The sequence below is a fragment of the Symsagittifera roscoffensis genome, chromosome 1, assembly GCF_963678635.1.
Source record: "Symsagittifera roscoffensis chromosome 1, txSymRosc1.1, whole genome shotgun sequence".
Classification (NCBI taxonomy): domain Eukaryota; kingdom Metazoa; phylum Xenacoelomorpha; order Acoela; family Convolutidae; genus Symsagittifera; species Symsagittifera roscoffensis.
In genome coordinates this window covers 42,025,978-42,045,869 of record NC_087062.1, presented here as the reverse complement: position 1 = coordinate 42,045,869, position 19,892 = coordinate 42,025,978, and the positions used below count along the sequence as shown (strand labels likewise).

At 35.8% G+C, this 19,892-nt stretch overlaps 2 protein-coding genes across 2 annotated transcripts in view; one reads left to right on the top strand and one right to left on the bottom strand.

Annotated features, from left to right (window-relative positions):
• Nucleotides 1–19,892, top strand: part of LOC134844621 (huntingtin-interacting protein 1-like) — a 477,037-nt gene that overhangs the window by 83,556 nt on the left and 373,589 nt on the right. The gene's annotated exons all lie outside the window — the stretch shown is intronic.
• On the bottom strand, nucleotides 313–7,050 carry LOC134856742 (SLIT-ROBO Rho GTPase-activating protein 1-like). The gene is made up of 2 exons (XM_063873017.1): nucleotides 6,839–7,050; nucleotides 313–3,114 (listed from the first exon to the last, which is right to left on the bottom strand). Exons 1-2 carry the CDS (start codon nucleotides 6,847–6,849, stop codon nucleotides 417–419), a joined length of 2,709 nt encoding a protein of 902 aa, XP_063729087.1. The 5' UTR covers nucleotides 6,850–7,050; the 3' UTR covers nucleotides 313–416.

Below are 19,892 nucleotides of genomic sequence, written 5' to 3'. Positions count from 1 at the left end.
TATTGTATTTGAAGCTGCCATTTGGTTTTTGTTTACTGTGCTACAGATAAATAGTGATTTTATGATTTTTGACCATCTCAAAATCATGGTGATTTTCACGTTGAATCGACAATCATCATGTTCTTAGTCGTTACTATTTGCCGAGTTTTCATAACTTAACGATCGAAACGATTTGTTGCCCACTTAAATTGAATTTGCTTTGGATGCACAGCCAACCTCAGTTTTTCTTGACTTTTTTAGAGCAAAACATGCTATCATAGTTTTGGATTTCAAAAAAATATTACTGAGTTATACAAGTTTGTTGAAAAAAAATTTCAGATGAGAATTTGGTGAATAAACATAAAAATGTTTTATTATATTTTCTACTCTAACGTCATTTTGAAATTTTAAATGAATTTTTGTTTAACTTTTTGTCATCAAAACTTATCTTTATAGAGCATCGATTGTTCTCTTTCAGGCACGACAATAATTGGTTCTTCCGTAACATCCAGCAAGGTTGGTTTTGATTTTCTTCTCACTGCTGGCGTAGGCGCTTTGTTAGGTTCAGCATCATCTTTGCCCATTGAGACAGGTGCCTCCTCATTTGTCGATGTCTGAACAGGGTCTATGGCAGGTTCTTCCATTGGAATGTCGACAGATTTAAACTGTGGGTTTTTACCCGTTTCCAAGAGCGGACTTGGGTTCATCAAAGCTCTCGAGGATCCCGGTGGAACTACAACAGACATAGACAACGAACGCGTATAAGCTGCCCGACTGGGATCCTTGATAACTGGTGATGCTGGAACTGATATTCTGCGATGTAGATCCAGAAACTCACCGGATTCCGATGACTCGGTAGTCTGGTTCCTCTCCGACAAGTCTTGGCTGCTTGGAGAAGCTAAACTCATGTTCGAATTACTGACTCCGTACAGTGAGTCATCGTCATTGCCAGAAGCAACGTCGTCGTACTCCTCTGAAACTTCCATTTTCCCACTTTCTTCTAACTGTCGGCCCTCTCCAAACTTGAACAAGGTGCCATAATTTCTTGGGAATATTTGCTGCGTCTGCTTTATGAAAACTTCAATCAGTTCAGTAGTTATATTTTGATACATCACTTGATTCTGTTCATCCGGTATCGGAAGCAACGTTGGCGCCCAAACTATAGCCAAGTTGTGCTCATTCATTTTATTTTCGTCCGAAAATTTGGCAAGATAGTTTAAAAAGTCGAATAAATATCGCATCGTAATCATGACGTTGGCGTTCAAAGATGTCACAAAACCTGTCAGTTTAGATAAGAATTGTGATTCACTTAGAGGTCTCGATTCGAAGATCTTAATTAATTCTAGGAAACCATTTTTTGGAAACAAAGGTTCCTCCAGTTCCCGGAAATACAATTTAAGAACTGCTGCAATATTGTTCCATCCCCACTCTTTACCTTCATCCTCTTCGAAAGGGTTTTCAGATTGGTTGAAGCAAGTCTTCAGATTGTTCACTTCACCTTGAGATCCACTGAGTCTGAAAAGTCCAGGGTGTGTGAGTCCTCCAGGAGTGCTGACTATTTTATGTATACACTCTGTCACTATTGTAGGCACATCAACTTGTGCGGCTATGCAAAAGTTGTCGATTTGACCCCCAAACAGGGGTGCAATTATTCTAGACTTTGGTCTGATTACGGGTCGAGCACGGTACGCGGGGCGACTGCAAGCCCTGGCTACGGATTTATAGGATCCCACGTTGACTTTTATGTCAGCTCCAAAGTTATCTTCAATCGCGTGTTTTCTTCCTTGTAAAATTGTTAACTCATTTTCCAATGGCATTTTTGCCATGTTTTTCTGGAGATATGAGTTCTGATGTTCGCGGAATAGTTTCATGTTTTCATTGAAGTTTTGACTCAGGAACTCTAGAGCTTTATCGCGACTCGGGTAAAGCGAGTAAATAATTTGCGACGTGGCACTTTCTAAGTAAAACTTATGTGCAATTTCTAGAATTTCTTCGTTTTCAATTCTTAAATCGCTTTCGGATTCGATCATTTTCCCGTCGGCTGAGGCAATAGAAGTCTTGAGATCATCAAACGTTTGTTTCAGATCAAGATCGAGGCTCAGATTCGAAATTGCGTCCCTCGCACTTTTCACAGCATGTGGAACAAATATGTATTTGAAGTTATCTTTGGGTAGAAAAACTTTGATATGATTTTCCATGAAGCGCGAAAAATCTTTGCTGTCACTCAAATCTGTCAAAACAGTCCTAAACTCCTCGATTTTTTCAAGCTTCCGTTTTATGTTTTCCTCTTTTATTCCATTCAGTGTATGGAAGAGGCTGTGGAACCATTCGTAATGACCCAGAAATGAAGCCTGCACAGTTTGAGGAGCTATTTTGCTGTACATATTATCAACAAAATTATTAACAGCTTCGATTTCCATCAAGTATTCATTTCTTCTCTGGTTCAGATTGCCGAAAGTCTCGTCGCGAGTAGCTTGATACTTGACTCGTTTCTTTTCTGCACTTTTTACTTTAGCAGTACTCGTTTTTCCTTTCGATTCGCCCGCCAATTTCGCTTTGTCAAATTCTGCCGATGCTGCTTCGAATTTCACGCATTCATTACGATGCGCTGCATGACTCTGCTGATATGTTTTCATTTTGCCCAGTAATTGAGTTACGTTTATCTGAAAATCTTCCTGCGCTTTGATCAAAACTGTTCTATTTTGTTCATGTATTTGCTTCAAATTTGTAGCAGCAGCGACAACGTGCTCTGTGAAATAATTACCCATCAAGTATGACTCATTGCCGACATCGACGCTCGCTTGCTTGGAGATATTGAGTAATGCGGCGAAACACTGTTGGAACCCATTGAAGCCTTTGGTGCCTGGTTCCTTGCTGCTCTTTTTGCAGTCACCTGCTGAAAGTTGCTGGTTGAGCTTTGAAATGTGCTGGTCTGTGAGTTTTTCCAACTTTTTGCTGTATTCGGAATCCAACTCGGCTTTCTTCTTGAGGAAATCTTTGATGTCATTGCACGTTGTCGCATGGTTGCTCACATAGGCGTCGATTGTTTTCAGTTGCTCATTCAAATGGGATTTGATCTCGGAGGCTGTGTGTTCTATCTGGGAAAGCGCCTGCTTTTCAGTGGGATATTTCTGCCTAAAAAAACTTTACCTTTGCATAAAATTTTTCCTGTGAATAACGTACTCAGACAAAAATAGCTAAAACCATTCAATACAAGACTGCTCGTATGAGACAATTGAATGTATTTTCATGTTCATGATTTTCAAGTCAAACGAGTCAATCCGAAAACTTGTTTCAATACGCACAACTCAAAAAATATGATAATTCAAGATAATTTTCGGGCTACATGTATTCGGATAATGAGATCACGCTTCTAAAAATCAAACTTTATTAAATTGGAACTTGGATTTTTTGCTATGAAAACAATTTTTCTGACAGAATTATCGAATATTTTCGAACATTTAGCTTATAAATTTAAAATACTTGCCTTCGAAATGTTTGTATTCAGGAACTTTTTCGTCTCCTGACGTAACGCCTGAATACTAATTTCACCACGACCTGGTTTTGTTACAAACCAAATAAAATTTCCGTTTGAAAAAGATTGTCCGCCTATTGACCGCTTAGTTGCCACAGCGCGGACTTTCGGTTTATTTGCGTATTTTGTAAATTTACCAACCATGATTTTGAACAACTTTAATTTTTTTTAATGCTTTTTATGTTTAATTGACCTTATTCGTTTTGACATGTATTAAATTAGCTGATTCGCCTGGTATTGCGTTGCTTAGAAAAATTAAATTGTTACTCTTTTGGGTTTCCCGAGGTGAGGGTTTCAAAAAAATAATTGTTCAAAATTTTTGTTCAAAATTTTTACATAGAAATTTTTCCTGAATGCTTATTTAACGCTAGCGAATTTGTTTCTAGACATGCTTTACTCAAATTGATCAACCATCGAAGCAAGCAATTGCTATTCTTGCAGATTCAATTTGCGCGTTATTTTTGTAATCGTTTTACCTAATGTCTTCCGCCTAATTTTTGTCCGCTAGCTTAAATTTTTCTTGTTTGGTATTACAGGTATCGGGAATCTCTGCCTGCTACCCTTCTGCTTTGAACCCTCCGCTGCCTACAGTTAATGAGAACTAATCATTTCCACAGCTTTTCAAGATTCTGAGAGCACATGAATGTTTCATTATATTTTTTTCCTTAAGCACAGTGGTTGTAAATATAGAAAGCATATCCTAGATATTTTCAAGCGAATTTATTATTTAAAACATATTAACTGAAAAAAATTATTGCTCTTTTATTTTAACTCTGAAATCTTTGACAGTACAGCTTAGCAATAATCAGTTTTTTGGTTTCTGTTGTATTTCTGGGTATGATGAAAAATCATTGTCAGCCAAATTTTTATCTAGTCTGATTTTGTTCAAAACTGGTGAAAAACTGATTGCTCCGACCGACGTGGCTCAAGAAGACCTTTTTATATAGCTTTTTTGCCGCGCAAATTAAGGCACTACAAAGAAGTGCATGAAGCAGTTGATTGGTATATTGTAACCAAACGTTTCCAGTCGTGTTTGAATTTCAGTAAAAAATATCTCAAAAATTATCCCAGAAATGGTAAAAACTCCTCCTTTTCCCTCAAAATGAAAAACTCCGAACTATATATATATATATATATGCGTTTTAATGAATCAGAATATATATATATATATTTATATATATACATATATATATATATATATATATATATATATATATATATATATTCTGATTCATTTTAACTAAAATTTTGAAAACACAAGTAACTAGGTTTGTAACAGTATGCTCAATGAAATGGTGTTTTTTTTTTTCTCAATAAAATTGTGTTTTTTATATAAAATACCTTGCTTGCATTAATTTTTGTTTTCGCTAACTGTTGTGTCACAGCAGAAAGTTGACAATGTTAACATCTATGTTGTTGAAGCTTCCATTTTGTCTATCAAGTTTTTGTTGGCTCGTTTTCAGTTTACCACATTCTACGGAAACGATAAGCGTCTAGATTCTACTCTGTTCCTCGATAGAAGACGAACTTATTCATACCATTTTAAGCTCTCTTTGTCAGTTATAATACTTCATAGGGATAAACAGTCAATGTTTCAAGCTCATATTGCACCTGAGACCGTTTTTGTTAGAAAAACATAATTTTGAAATTTCCTGATGTGATCAATTTGCGATAAAGTATTAGCGCAAAACTCATTTTCTGTTAACACGTAGCGAATGCGATAAATTAGTCCGACTCAAAAATCAATTAAAATTTGTAATTAACTTATCCAAGTATTAAGTGAAAAGTTTTTTACTGCGCGAGTAATTTGCATATAGATAAAAAATAATCTCAAAATGGAAAAATTACAACTTTTCATTTTTTTTCACAGAAAGCTGCTAAACAAAAAAACAAAAAATTTTAAAAGGGTGTCGCAATATTCGGGATAATGGCCTACTAAAACAATCCAATTTACTTTCAGCGTTTTTCCGTCTTTGAATTCTAATTTTTTTGAAATTTTTGAAGATACAGACCAGATGGTGGCTCTTTTAAATCAATTTGAGCATTTGAAATGCACATTACAAGATTTTTAAGGTCATTCTGATATAATCAAAAATCTTAGTGGTTTCCAAGCAAGGATGAATGTAGGAGTTTCTCGAGGGGGGGGGGGGGGGGGGGGGGGGATTTTCAGTAAATTTCGAAAATTTTGTCAACTTTTTTTAAGGTGGACAAAATTGATTTTCCGAGCTCTCCCAAAGCACTACAAAGACTCTGTTTTGGCCAAAAATTCTGCGCCGCAGGCAAACTTTTGAAAAAACAGTCCAAAAAGGCGTTTTTAGGCACTTTCTTGAAAATTTTGACCAAAAAATTGTGTTTCTTCGGCGCGCGCTCCCCCCTTAAAGTTATTATATATTGACTAATATATAGGGGTCGAATAGTATTGGAACACGTCAATTCAAAAAAGTTGATAAACTTTTTTAATAAAAATTTTTTTTTGTCGATTTTTTTGAAAATTTTTCCGCCCAGATGTCTTCCGCGTCTAGCAATTAATTGAAGCCTCAAATAATTTGCCACAGTTCAATTAGGAACAATTTTGAGCGGATTAATTAGCTTATGCGTTAATAGCACGAAAATTCTAATGCATTAATTGGCAAATTTAGTCAAATTGGCCATTTTCAAACCTTCATAACTTTTCAATAAAAAATACAGGTAAAACAGTTTTGAGGTGGGAAAAAAATCTATGGTCTGTTCTGTCTCAGGATCTCTATATTTAGGCTGCTTAGATGTTTCGCAAAATTAAGGATTGATGTCACCGAGTTCCTCATTGGCCACATAATGTAGAAGTGCTCTATCTGCAGAGGTTTCAGATAAAATTTCTTAAACTGAAGTCCAATTTCCCAAACAGTACTTGAGTTGAGGTATTGAAAGTTTGACCCCATGTAAGAAAGTCACCAGAATTTTTGTATTCATATTTTCCCCCAGATTTATGTCTGGGTGGTATCTAAACCAGCCGAAGTATCAAACAGCCGAAAATACATAAGTGTTATGTAATAGTTTTGTAACATTTATGTAACAGTTAAAAAAGTTATGCAAATTCATTCATATGATGTAGCTTTTAGGCTGGCTTTTAGACACCGCGGACTTTCGGTTGGTTTATACTTCGGCTGGTTTTAGTACTCTCTTTTCTCTCATTAGTCAATTAAGAGGTAAAAAAAGTCACTTTCTCAGGAACTTGTGCGAATTTTTTTTTTGAAAATTGATTATTTGTCAGCAAGAAATAACTCTAAAACGTCAAAATTAATGCTTTTTTACGCTCAGTTTTCATTTATGCTCATAATTACTAACTTTGTTGTCATTGCAATCGTCCACCACTTGAGTCCGGGGAGTAAAACGTAGATTAATTAAATTCGAAAATATGGAGACAATTAACCTTAATGTCTATTTTAAACAGTTATTTGAGAAACTAATCGACATTTTTCCGATGAGTTGCATTAAGCCAAGAATATAAAGAGTTGCAAAGTGAATCGTTTACCAAATGATTTGAAAGGCAAATAGGGCTAAATGTAAACTCCAACGCCTAAACTCTTTCTCTACATCCTGTATCGAGTTGCAAATGATGTAGATTTGACGCATGTTAAATAAAGGTTCTCATAATTGAATCAAAGCTGGGAAGGGAGAAATTTGAACATCAAAATGATGCCATTATGGAAAGTTATTCAAGTTGTCGCAATGAAGTTTTAAAACAAAGAGAAGGAGTGCTGAATAACTTGTCCTTGTTTTGTTTTCACCACCCGCCATGAATTCCGAACCTTTTTCTAGGGTTTCTATCAAACAAAGAAGGATGGGGAAATTGTTTGAGTGAGCATTGGCATTTTTGAAAATGAGATGAAGGGTGGCCAGTCAATAAGCAGAATAGTCTAAGAGCAGAATGGGTCCAAGGGCAGAGAAACAGAAAAATATGAACTTTAGAAGCTGGTCAATATGTCCAAAGAAACTAATATTTATGCATAATTTGAATAATTTAATCGAGATTTTAAAAAAAATCAAGGAAAATTTTTTTTGATAACTTATACATTTTCTTGGTATTATTGACGATTCTGATAATTGTTTTTATCAATTTGCCCGTATTAATCAGTAAAAGCTGATTTTTTTTTGTGTTTCTGCTCTTGGACGCATTTGTGCTGAAACTTCAGTACAATCAAATTCGTGCTATAAAGTTTAAAAAGTGATGTTCGATAAAAACATTAAAGAAAAAATTTCACTGCCACAAAAAGTGTGCTAGATTTTTGTACTTCGTCTCAAATTAGTTTGAAAAAGCTTATAATCCTCGGGAACCAAGAAAGTTTTTAATGAAAAAAAGTTTTACCGGCATGCAAAAAACTAATAGACCAAACCCGATAGCCAAACTTTTTTAGTCCAAAACTTTTGTTTTAAAAAATTTAAAAGCATTTCCTTTCCGTAACGTTTTCCTTAAGTCATAAGTAATATGATTTTTTAAGCATATCCGAGAATTATCTACGAAAATTTAGAAATTCTCTTTCAGATGCCGATATAAGCCGTACTAACCATATACTGAAAAACCTTTACAGAAAAATTAGACATTCTCAAGTTTTCTAACTCAATTGAAATCAAAAATTAGTTTCACCGCTCAATCTTTAACCATAATTCAAACCGCTCACGAAGGAGTGAGCTGTAACTCATTTTAAATAATTAACCACCGGGTTAACACTATAACTGGTTGACCTAAGAAAAGGAAAAAAACAAAAAGAGTAATTGTAACTGATAGTAAACTTTCAAGAAAGCTCAATAAGTTATTTTTATCGGAAAAGCTTACCGATTGCTGCCATCTGACCTAGTATTTTCTTTTTCATACTCAATTTACTTAACTGCTATTAATTCAGCTACTTTCTTCAATGCCTTCAACGAGACCAAACTTACAACAGCTCCTTAACCAACGCTGCTACAGTACTTTCGAGGAGCTTAAGGATGAGGTAATGAGCAAATAGCCGTCTCAAGTAAAAATGAATGGGTCTAGCTTAGTTTCGAGGAGTTAACCCTTGTTTCGATCTGTTCGATAAACTCGCAGACGGCTGAGCCGCTTTTTCTACTCAAGAAGCTCAAGGCTGCCTCGACATTGCTTCCACGCCACAAAAACAAAAATGCGACCTTTTTTTAAAATTAAAATTCGAAATAAAAAAAGGTCCTAAAAACTAAAGCTTCCTTTGTGTAAGGTCAAGCAGCCCAATCGGAGTGCAGGGCACATCTTCAACAGCCCTTGAACCAGTAAGGAGCTCATACATACTGAAATTTTGCTCAAGAGCGTCATCAGTAATACGGCTGCCCACATTTTAAAGCAAAATTTTTACCTATGGTTTTAATACTTCCAACTTAGACGCTCCATTATGCTCCGCTCTTTTTTTCTCGCCTCCACTAGAAACTGACAGTGCTAAAGACCAGGACATAAACGGTGTCACCGCTGCTTTAACTACTGATTTCAGCTCATTCTAACCTACTGCAAACCTGGATATTTTCAACTTTTGCGCCCCTCAAAGACACTTTTTTCAACTCTACCAGATTTTATTGCAAATGCCATTCTAAACGAGAACTTGACACATGAAGACCTGATGTCAACTGGCAATAGCCAATATGGTCTACCAACAATCCCAATCGTGAACAGTCCTGTTACTACAAATGAGCAGTACGCTGCAAACAACTTCAGCGACCAACATACAAGAAGTACGCAATCACACTAGCCTCATGTCCGACTACTGGCATCAATGACATTCGAAAAGAAATCAAATTCCCGGATGCAAAATTGTAGGATCTTAACGGCAACTCACTGGAGTCGGAGAACTGGTTCCAACTCTTTCATACTGCAAAAGTCAACAGCCCTCATCGAAGCCCTGTTGAGAAAGCTACCTATTTGCAGTCATTACGTAGTAATAACGCTTAGTCCTTCATAGAGGTTTAACAAAGCAATTCTTATCAGTACGAGCAGGCAATAATTGCACAACTGCGTAGATGCTGTAACCCAAAATAAGTGATGACAGCTTTCATAGAGAAATAGAAAAGTTTGACAAGTTGAAACTGACTGAACCACAGGGTTTTACCAAGTACGCAGCTTTTCTACGGAAACTAATTCTTAACTTCAAAATCAGCGGCTACACAGCTCGCCTGCATTCTAGTAACTTAACTTGACTCGCTTGCTCAAAGCTCCCAGTAAGCTTAGTTATCAAGTGAGAAGAGCACTGTCTGCTGCACAACCTCGAATAGGCTACACTCAAAGACTTTACGCCGTACCTGAATAACAGAGCATGCCAGAATCTGGACTTAGAATCACCGACTTGAAACCAAGCCGGAAGAAACTGCCACCCGTCCAAGCAACAACAACCCGACAACCGAACCAACTGATATACTTTTATGTCCTGGCGAAAACGCGACAGATCTTCACAGATATATCAACAAGAACAACAATTGTACCATGTCCAATAGTTAATCAAGCTCACTATACTGGAAAAAAAACCCGAAACTTTTAATAAATTTTGTCGACTAACGGGCATAGTCAGTGAAACAACCAAAAATTTGCTTCAGTTCCTTGATAAACACAGGTTTAGTGAAAGCACGTCGGCCAAGCGATGTTTTGTCAACAACTGCAGAAGTAAGCATCACTCAACATTCAAATCTACACAAAGACAAAAGGCCCTTTTAACGCACAATCAAAAATCAAGCTAATGCAGCTTAGCACTACACTAACGAAAACATCTTACGGATCCATTGGAAATTATGAGCAACATCAAAAATCAGTTGCATTTTATCCCGGCAATACTTTTCATTAATTGCATCAAATCAAAGTGATAGGCCGCCAAACTCAACAACCGTAGCAGGAGCTTGTACCTTCTCGTCAAAAACAAGTGAAACACTTCATTGTTAACCAAGCCAACAACTACAGCTTATCTTTGAGAAGATTTCAGTAATTATAAAGTCTTTTCCTCTATCCGGGCTAAGTATCGGACCACATGATGCTACCAAGCATACTTTCACTCTACATTCGGTCTATTCAGTACGAGCTATGAATTTTGACGCCATCTACGCAAACACTTTTAAGCGAACGTACTCACTCTACAACCTTCTTCAACATGTCAACTTTCCTGATCTAGGCGACAATGTTTTGCAAAAATTATTTGATGTTGATGATTTCAGGAGTCATCTGTAAAAGTCCTATAGGCAACCCCTATGGTGTCCAAAATCTAATAGGTTAGACAATCACTGTCACTGGTCCGTTCGCATTTGACCATGTGACTAAACTCATTGACTTAGCCGAACAACAAGACGCTACTCCTACTGAAGAAGTGGAAAAGTTTTGGAATGAAGAAGGATCAAGCATCCACAAAGACAACAAAGCTACATGCTCTGATAAATGCAAAAGACGCCTAAGTTTTGTGGAAGAAAGTATTGAGAACGACAGAGATCGCTACAAAATATAAAAGTCTCCTCTGGAAAAACAAATAAAAATGCCCAACAAACTTGAGGTAGCAAGAGCTCAACTGCAATCAATAACCTCAATCAAAATGAATTTGGTATCTTTCACATCAACCCGCTGAGTAATCCAAACAAGCCAAAGAAGGTAAACAGGGTATCCAACGCTGCCTCGGCATTCAAAGGCGTCTCGTTGAATACTCGCCTTGAAACTGACCATACCTGCTAAACAACATGTTTGGCCGTCTAGTTTTTCTTTGATAAAAACAAGTATTTGAAAAAATTTTTGAGATTGGGCTTTTTGTTTAACTTTTTTTCCTAGGACACTTTTGAAATTTTTTCACTTTTTCAAAAAATTTAGCATTTCTCAAAAACCCCACTTTCTACAGCCTTCGAAAAAATATATAGGGAAAATTTTGACCTGAAAAAGGGTTTTTTGATTTTTATCTCAATTGAAATAGCCTTCCAAAACTAGGATTCTTGATTTATTGGTTAGAAAAAAATTTTGAGAAATGCAAACGGTTACGCCCAAATTTGTTCACACAAGAACTTATGACACTCGGAAAAAAACTAATTTTCGATTTCTTACCGTTTTTTGCATATGTTTTTTTTGGGAAACTACCATCGCAAATCTGAGATTTTTAGCTCCATGGGTAGAATGGAATGTGAGAAGCACCCTTGCATGAAAGACTTTAATCAAATTTTTCAAAACATTTAATTATGAGCCTCGAAAAAGTCAAACTTTCGATTTTTTGAGGGTATTTTCAGAACCTTTTGACTTTTATCAAAAACTACCCTCCCCAAACTTGAGATCTTAGACTCACTGAGTATATCAGGTTGTGTATTACTCCCCTAATTTACGACTACGAAGTTACGCTCTAATTTCATTAAACAAGAAGTTGTGACCCTCGAAAAAGTCAAATTTTCATTTCTTTTACCGTTTTTTGACTTTTCTCATAAATTAACCCTTCAAATCCAAGATTTGTGGCTAAATGAGTAAAACAGGTTGTGAAGATCCCTTGCAAACAGGAAGATCCCTTGCGAAAAAGGTTTCGCCCAAGTTTTTCGACACAAAAATTATGACCCTCAGAAATGACAAATTTTTGATTTTTTGATCGTTTTCGCAAATTTGATTTCAATCAAAAGTAAGGGTCATGACAAGCTACCCTGCCTTAACGATTACAATCAGTTTTTTTCGCGCAAAGTTAATGGCTCTCGGATTTCTCAAATTTCAAAATCTCGTTTTTCTGTTTTTTGAAACTTTTTGATTTTTCTGGAAAACTACCCACCCATATCATAGGTTTTGGTTTTCATGAGTAAAATGGGTTGTGGTTAGCCCACTAAACCAGCAGTTGCGCCCAATTTGTTTCACAGAAAACATTACAACCATCGGAAAAGTCAAAAATTTGATTTATTTCAAGTTTTTGGAAATGTTTTGACTCCTCTCGAACAGAACTCAATCTGACTTCAAGGGCTTGAACGAGGCACTAGGTTGTGGGATGCATCCGTGCATAAAGTTCTACTACCTAAACTTTGTAAATTTCAAAATTACAGAAACATTCACTCATTATTTAATAGGGCAAGAATTAGGTGTTGGGTGAAGTTCAATTTTTAAAGTTTTGAAGTTAACTATTTCAACGCTCATCAGAACAACATACTGAGGAACTATCAAATAGGTAGCTCGAGATTTTGCTGGGTTTCTAGTGCGATTACGTGAAAAACTTGTGCCCGTGTTGGCGGATTATAAAACATGTCAATTCAAACAGGCATAAATGAAAAGGATCTAAACGTGCTTCGCTTTCTTCGCTCTACAATAATGGTTTAAAACAATACCAATACAGGAGACCTGTTTTTAGTGAAAAATGCTCCCCATCCGATGCTTTTTTGCATTTCATCAAACAGCCTCCGGTTAATGCGTAACCCATTTCAATATTGCTCAGCATGGAAGTATTTGTTCATTCATTCAACACAACAAACGAAGCTGGAGACTCCACCATAGAAATAAAATTGTCATTAAGACAGGAGGATTCCACTTAAATATGTTCGTATCTAACAGTCATGAGATGATCTACTCCAATGATGGAGGTAAAAAATCTAATTTTGCTGCAGTAATCTACGCATTAAATAGGACACAACTGTAGATACGCTATTGGTGCAATCAACAACGAAATTATAAAACACTACAACGTCTACACTCCAAACAGTCCTCTCTGCAGCCAAAATGGTTTTTAACCACTTTAGTTTCCTAGCGCCGTTTGTCACAAGTTATAGAACTCTTCTACAAAACCTGTAGAAATATGGTTTTTCCTGGGACGAACCCGTGCCCTGTGACTTCGTTCCAACAAACGACAAAGGAAAAACCAATGCAAACTTATCCTATCTATGAGGCTGCTGCGCTTACATGGACCACAGCATGTCAATTAGTGAGTTACAGCTTCAAGTGTTCTACAACACGTCGCAAGATGCAATGGTGACGTATATCTACTTCAAAACTGCAAACAGCTCTGAAATACACGCGTCTTTTTTGATTGGTATAACAACGGTAGCACCACTGAACCAAGAAAACATTCCAATAAAGAAGTTACAAGCCGCCCTTTTTGGTGCACGGTTATTTGAGGTCGTTACTGATGGAATGTGAACGAAACCGCAGTCCATTCGCTGTTGGACAGATAGCACAACCTTTTTGTCCTGGATTGCATCCAGTATAAATTGAAAAGTTACTAAGCAAAAAAGAGTCGGTGAAAAACTTACCTAATGCAACAGAAAGCATTGGAAAGGCATACCAGTTCAATTAAATCCAGCACGCAGGCAGCGCTACGCGGAGTGTTGAACTCAAAGGCCTAACAAGCTTCCACAAGCAACAAAGCATCCAATAAACCTAAAAGTAATGGAACCAATTGTGTTCATGATGATCGAGTTTAGATTGTGTGTGATGATGAATTGTTTGCATCACAGCACTGAGTACGTTCGCAACTACGGCAATGCGGCACTTCCTTGTTAGGAGAGTCACAGCTAAGCTTTTAATCTCTGACAACGCGACTCACTTCGTCAGCGACTGCTAGTAAAAAAGCCTCAGAATCAATTAACTTCAATGAAACCACGCTGATTGAAACGCTGCAAATCCACATTGTCGCATGGACCCCTAATCTTCCGTCTGCCCTCCACTTTTAAGAGCGAAGCCTTTCAACGATAAAACAGTAAAACACGCGTTCCTACTAAATCTCGGTTCTGATTGACAATCAAGAGATCTATTTGCTACCATTGTAGCTGAGACTGACGCAGTCCACAGCTCACAACCTCTAACGCACGTCACTAGTGAAATTGAAGATGACCTCCTACTGACACCAAACCACTATAAAGCATAAACTAATAAACGTTCCAACAAATCCTGGAAGCGATTGAAAAAGGTAGACTTGACCACTTCTAGAGGCCTCTACTAAAAAGTACGCTCCAATTCTCATCAAAAAGACTGAACGAACGCAAACCATTAAAACACTCAAAAAAGATGACATTATGTGGATGTTTTGGGAATTTAGACCATGAAGCATTTGGCCACTAAGTCGAAAGCTAGAATTTTTATCGGCTTGGATGGCGCTCGTGTAGGTTTAAAACACTACAAGGTACTTTAACAAGACCAGCGGTGAAATTTAGCCTCGTATCTCCAAAAAGTAGATATGAGACTGCTACTTCAATTGAACTACTACAAAAAAACGGGCTCAAACCTTTTTGCCTTCAGTTTCAATCTAAGACCTCAATACCACCGAGGCTATTGATGATATGAAATTTCGCAAAAAAAATTATCGAGCAAAGAACGTAAGATGTCAAAAAAGGTCATGATTAGTCGGAACTTGACTGCTGTTATCTCGACTTCTTCGAAACAATAAAGACTTAGAAATCAGCGTTTTCGAGTGTCTAGATAAAAATATCTGATTATCTCGTGTCCGATTTTCATATTGATTTTTGATATTGTTTAAAATCAAATCCCACTCAAGAACCAAAAAAAAACGGAACAATTTTTTTTCACAATTTGATGAAAAATCCAGTAGTCGTAGCATTCCGATAACTTCGAAACAACCGGGTTTACTCGTTTTTCCGTGGCCAGAGAGAATAGGGCAACGGATTTTAGTATTTGATTCGCTTGTACTACACCAATCAAACGCTGATGAAATGTTACCTGCCTCAAACTTTTCTAGCTCTGGCTTCTCTAGAACTACAATTGCAATTAGAGCAAGAAAACGAGCTGCAAGAAACCCGTTAATCAGCGTTGTGTCGAATTGACATCTGATTCCAGTTTAGTTGCTCCTAGACATCTTTTCTCATTCCCTTAATCTGGCTCGATAAAGTAAGCTAGACGGGATGCCATAAATGATAGGCCTCAATAAAATTGACATAGCATCACATCTAGCAACTGCTTGATAACTTGAAAACCAACCGGAATGTTTAATACATAATTGTTATCATCAAACTTCTTGAAATACCAGTTAAGCTAGAAAACGACGGAACTTCGATTGCACAACAAAAATGTGAAAAAGTTTCAAGGTTTTAAGAAAACCGAAAATTGAATGAACAAAAAACATGGCTTTTTTATCTGAAATGTTGAACGAATTTTAAGTTAATGCTGGCTGGCATTTAATCTCGGAAAATTAATTTTTTGTTTTGGTAATAATTGTAAGAAGTTAAAGCTGGGAGAAAGGATCGATGGGTGATTTTTTCTTTCCGACGGCAAATTTAAAAATTACAATCATCGGTTATAAATTTTGTTCTTTCAGATTTGAAGTCATGGTTGTCGCCCCAAAAAAAAACATTTCTTTTCATTTAGCAATTAAATAAGTTTGAAGTGATGTTTAAAAATTCAAACCACCAAAAACAAAAACCAGATACTTTGCCTCGTATCTCCAAAAAGTAGATATGATACTGCTACTTCAATTGAACTACTACAAAAAACCGGGCTCAAACCTTTTCGCCTTCAGTTTGAATCTAAGACCTCAATACCCTCGAGGCTATTGATGATATGAAATTTATCAAAAGAATTATCGAGCAAAGAAGGTAAGATGTCAAAAAAGGTGATGATTAGTCGGGACTTGACTGCTGTTATCTCGACTTCTTCGAAACACAGGACAATAAAGACTTAGAAATCAGCGTTTCAGAGAGTTTAAATAAAACATATCTGATTATCTCGTGTCCAATTTTCTAGTTGATTTTTGACGTTGTTAAAAATCAAATCCCACTCAAGAGCCAAGAAAACGGAACAAATTTTTTTTTTCACAATTTGATAAAAAATACAGTAGTCGTAACATTCAGACAACTGCGAAACAACCGGGTTTACTCGTTGTTCCGTGGCCAGCAGAGAATAGGGCAACGGATTTTAGTATTTGATTCGCTTGTACTACACCAATTAAACTCTGATGGAATGCTACTTGCCTCAACTCTTTCTAGCTCTGGCTTCTCTAGAACTACAATTGCAATTAGCGCAAGAAAACGAGCTGCAACAAACCCGTTAACCAGCGTTGGGTCGAATTGACATCTGGTTCCACTTTAGTTGCTCCTAGACATCTTTTCTCATTCCATTAATCTGGCTTGATAGAGTAAGCTAGACGGGATGCCATAAATGATAGGCCTCAAAAAAATTGACATAGCATCACATCTAGCAATTGTTTGATAACTTGAAAACCAACCGGAATGTTTAAAACATAATTGTTATCATCAAATTTCTTGAAATACCAGTTAAGCTAGAAAACGACGAAACTTCGATTGCTCAACAAAAAGTTGAAAAAGTTTCAATGTTTTAAGAAAAACGAAAATGGAATGAACAAAAAGCATGGCTTTTTATCTGAAATGTTGAACGAATTTTAAGTTAATGCTGGCTGGCATTTAATCTCGGAAAATCAATTTTTTTTTTGGTAATAATTGTAAGAAATTTAAGTTGGGAGAAAGGATCGATAGGTGATTTTCTCATTCTGTCGGCAAATTTAAAAATTACAAGCCTCGTTTAAAAATTTTGTTCAATCAGATTTCAAGTCATGGTTTTTGCACACAAAAAAAAAACATTTCTTTTCATTTAGCAAATAAATAGGTTTGAAGTGATGTTTAAAAATTCAAACCACCAAAAACAAAGAATGAGCGTGATCAAAAACAAAACATGAGAAAACCGCACAACCTGACTAGGCGTCACATTTTTTTGATTGGAAATTGATAAGACCTATGAAGATCTTGAAAAACTAGAAACAGGATGCCTTCACAGACGAAGGAAAGAATCAACAAACGAGCTCTTCAAATTTTTCCAGAGAATTACTGTTGTGCGCCTGTGTGGGACCTATGTAGTTTTTGGTGCTATTGCTGGATTGCGAATCACTGCCTCAATCACAAGCAACCAGTGCAGATCATAAAGTATCCCAAACATACGATGACAGGGAGGGATTTAGCCACTTCACCATCGCTTTACTTGCGGTGTTCTCTAAAACCTAAATTACTATTTTTCCATTCAGTCTGAAATCATTTTTTTAAATGTTAAAATAAACAGCTCAAAATGAAAACTGAATTAATGATACCAGTTCAAAACAATTATTTTATATTCAATTTTTCATTTCATAATTACCGCTGCAAAATAAACAGAACTAACCAATCGTGAACCATTATCTACTAGTATTTTTGAGACTACGAAATATAAGAGTAAGGTTAACATCGGTTTTAGACTAAAAAGTTGCACGAATCTAACCGGTCGAAAATAAGAGAGCATGAAAAACAGACAGTGTATTCTATCCAAAAATATTCTATGAGGAGGTCATCCGGACCAAAACTCATCCGGCGCGACCAAAGAAGTCTCAAGCAGACCAGTACTAAAATAGATTTAGAAAAATCTAGATTTAAAGAAAATTAAAAAGAAAGTCAAAAAAATCCAAAAAGATCTAGCCTGTTACCACCTCTCAATAAGTCTAATCAAGCCAAACCAATACCAGAGACAAAACCAGATAACAACAGAGACAAAACACCGAATACCTGCATTGCAAAGTGAAAAAAGCAAAAGACGACGATTACTAAATTTCTGTACTATATGTGCAGTAAACGTTTCTAAAATACTATACAAACTGCCATAATTAGAGCTGCAGAATTGACTAAATCAGCCTCTCATTCTTATTACTACCAATAATTAACATTTTTATAATCAATTTGTCGACAAAACTATATCTACTTCAGAATTTTAAATATGCAGTAACTTTTTTAAACATTTTTGTTTTGAAATATAAATTCAATAAAAAATACAAAAATACAAAAAATAGTGAAAACTCATTAAAATCATTAAATAAAATAAATAATTGATGGCTCTTGCTTCTAGAGATCATTTCTGTTAATGTTCTTTGCAAGCTAAGTTAACCGAGATTTTTAAACAACTGGCCTAATTACAAAACAAGATCATCAAGAACTTCTTCTTGGATCCTGAATCAATTTTTCATCAATGATTTAAATTATTTCAGTAAATTTTCTATCAAGGTTTATTTTTAGCAATACATTTTAAACTTTAAAGGCTTTTACCTTAATTTTATTTCGAATCCAGATCAGCAAAGCTTTTCAGGATTATTTAGACTTCAACTCCACCTCCTAATCTTAAGTGTCTTGCGACCTCAAACGTCAATTCACTCTCAAACCTTCGCAAAAGACCCTGGTTTAGCTTAAATTTCTATTCGAAAACTCATCATTAAAATTAGGATAAACAGTGAAAAACTTTGGTTACTCATCCTTCACTTGAAATCTTTAGGTCAAATAATAGCGAGTAACAAAATGAGCCAGGAGCAAATGAGGCCTCATTTTTTAAGAAGGAAAACATTTTTATAAGCTTTTCAGTCTGTTAGTAACTTTGAAAAAAAAACGATTTTAATTACTGCTTCTTCCATACCAAACTTTATCAAAAAAAACTTTGAAACTAAATCTCGAAAAACAAAATTTTTTGAAAAAAATTCTCAAAACTTACTTTCTCAAATATTTACTTTCTTTTTTTGTCAAGAAAGATAATTCTGATCGGAACTTTTTTCCCTAGTAGCAAAACAATAGTTTACTACACATTTATTACAATCAGGAAGTAAATATTTCAATTGTCTTTTAAAAAAGTTTTTAAGCAGAAAAACTTACTAGTGCTACTTGCCTCAAACTTTTCTATCGCTGGCTTCTCTAGAACTACAATTGAAATTATAGCAAGAAAACGAGCTGCAACAATCTCTGTAATCAGCTCTGGGTCGAATTGACATCTGGTACCAGTCTAGTTGCTCCTAGACATCTTTTCTCATTCCATTGATCTGGTCTAACAGAGTAAGATATACGGGATGCCAGAATTGATAGGCCTTAATAATTTAATAAGCATCACATTTAGCAATTGCTTTATAGCTTGAAAACCAACCGGAATGTTTAATACATAATTGTTATCATCACACTTCTTGAAAAACCAAGTAAGCTAGAAAACGACGGAACTTCGATTGCACAACAAAAAGTTGAAAAAGTTTCAGTGAATTTGAGAAAACCAAAAATTGAGTAAACAAAAAACATGGCTTTTTTTACCTGAAAAGTTGAACAAATTTTAAGTTAATGCTGGATGGCATTTAATCTTGGAAAATCAATTTTTTTATAATAATTGTATGAAATTTAAGTTGGGAGAAAGGATCGATAGGTGATTTTTTCATTCCGACGGCAAATTTAAAAATTACAAGCATCGGTTAAAAATTTTGTTCATTCAGATTTCAAGTCATGGTTTTCGCGCCCAAAAAAAATACATTTCTTTTCATTTAGCAAATAAATAAGTTTGAAGTCAGGTTTTAAAATTCAATCGACCTAAAAGAAAGAATGAGCGTGATCAAAAATAAAACATGAGAAAACCGAATCTGAATAGGCGTCTGAATCAACAAACGAGCTCTACAAATCTTTCCAAAGAATTACT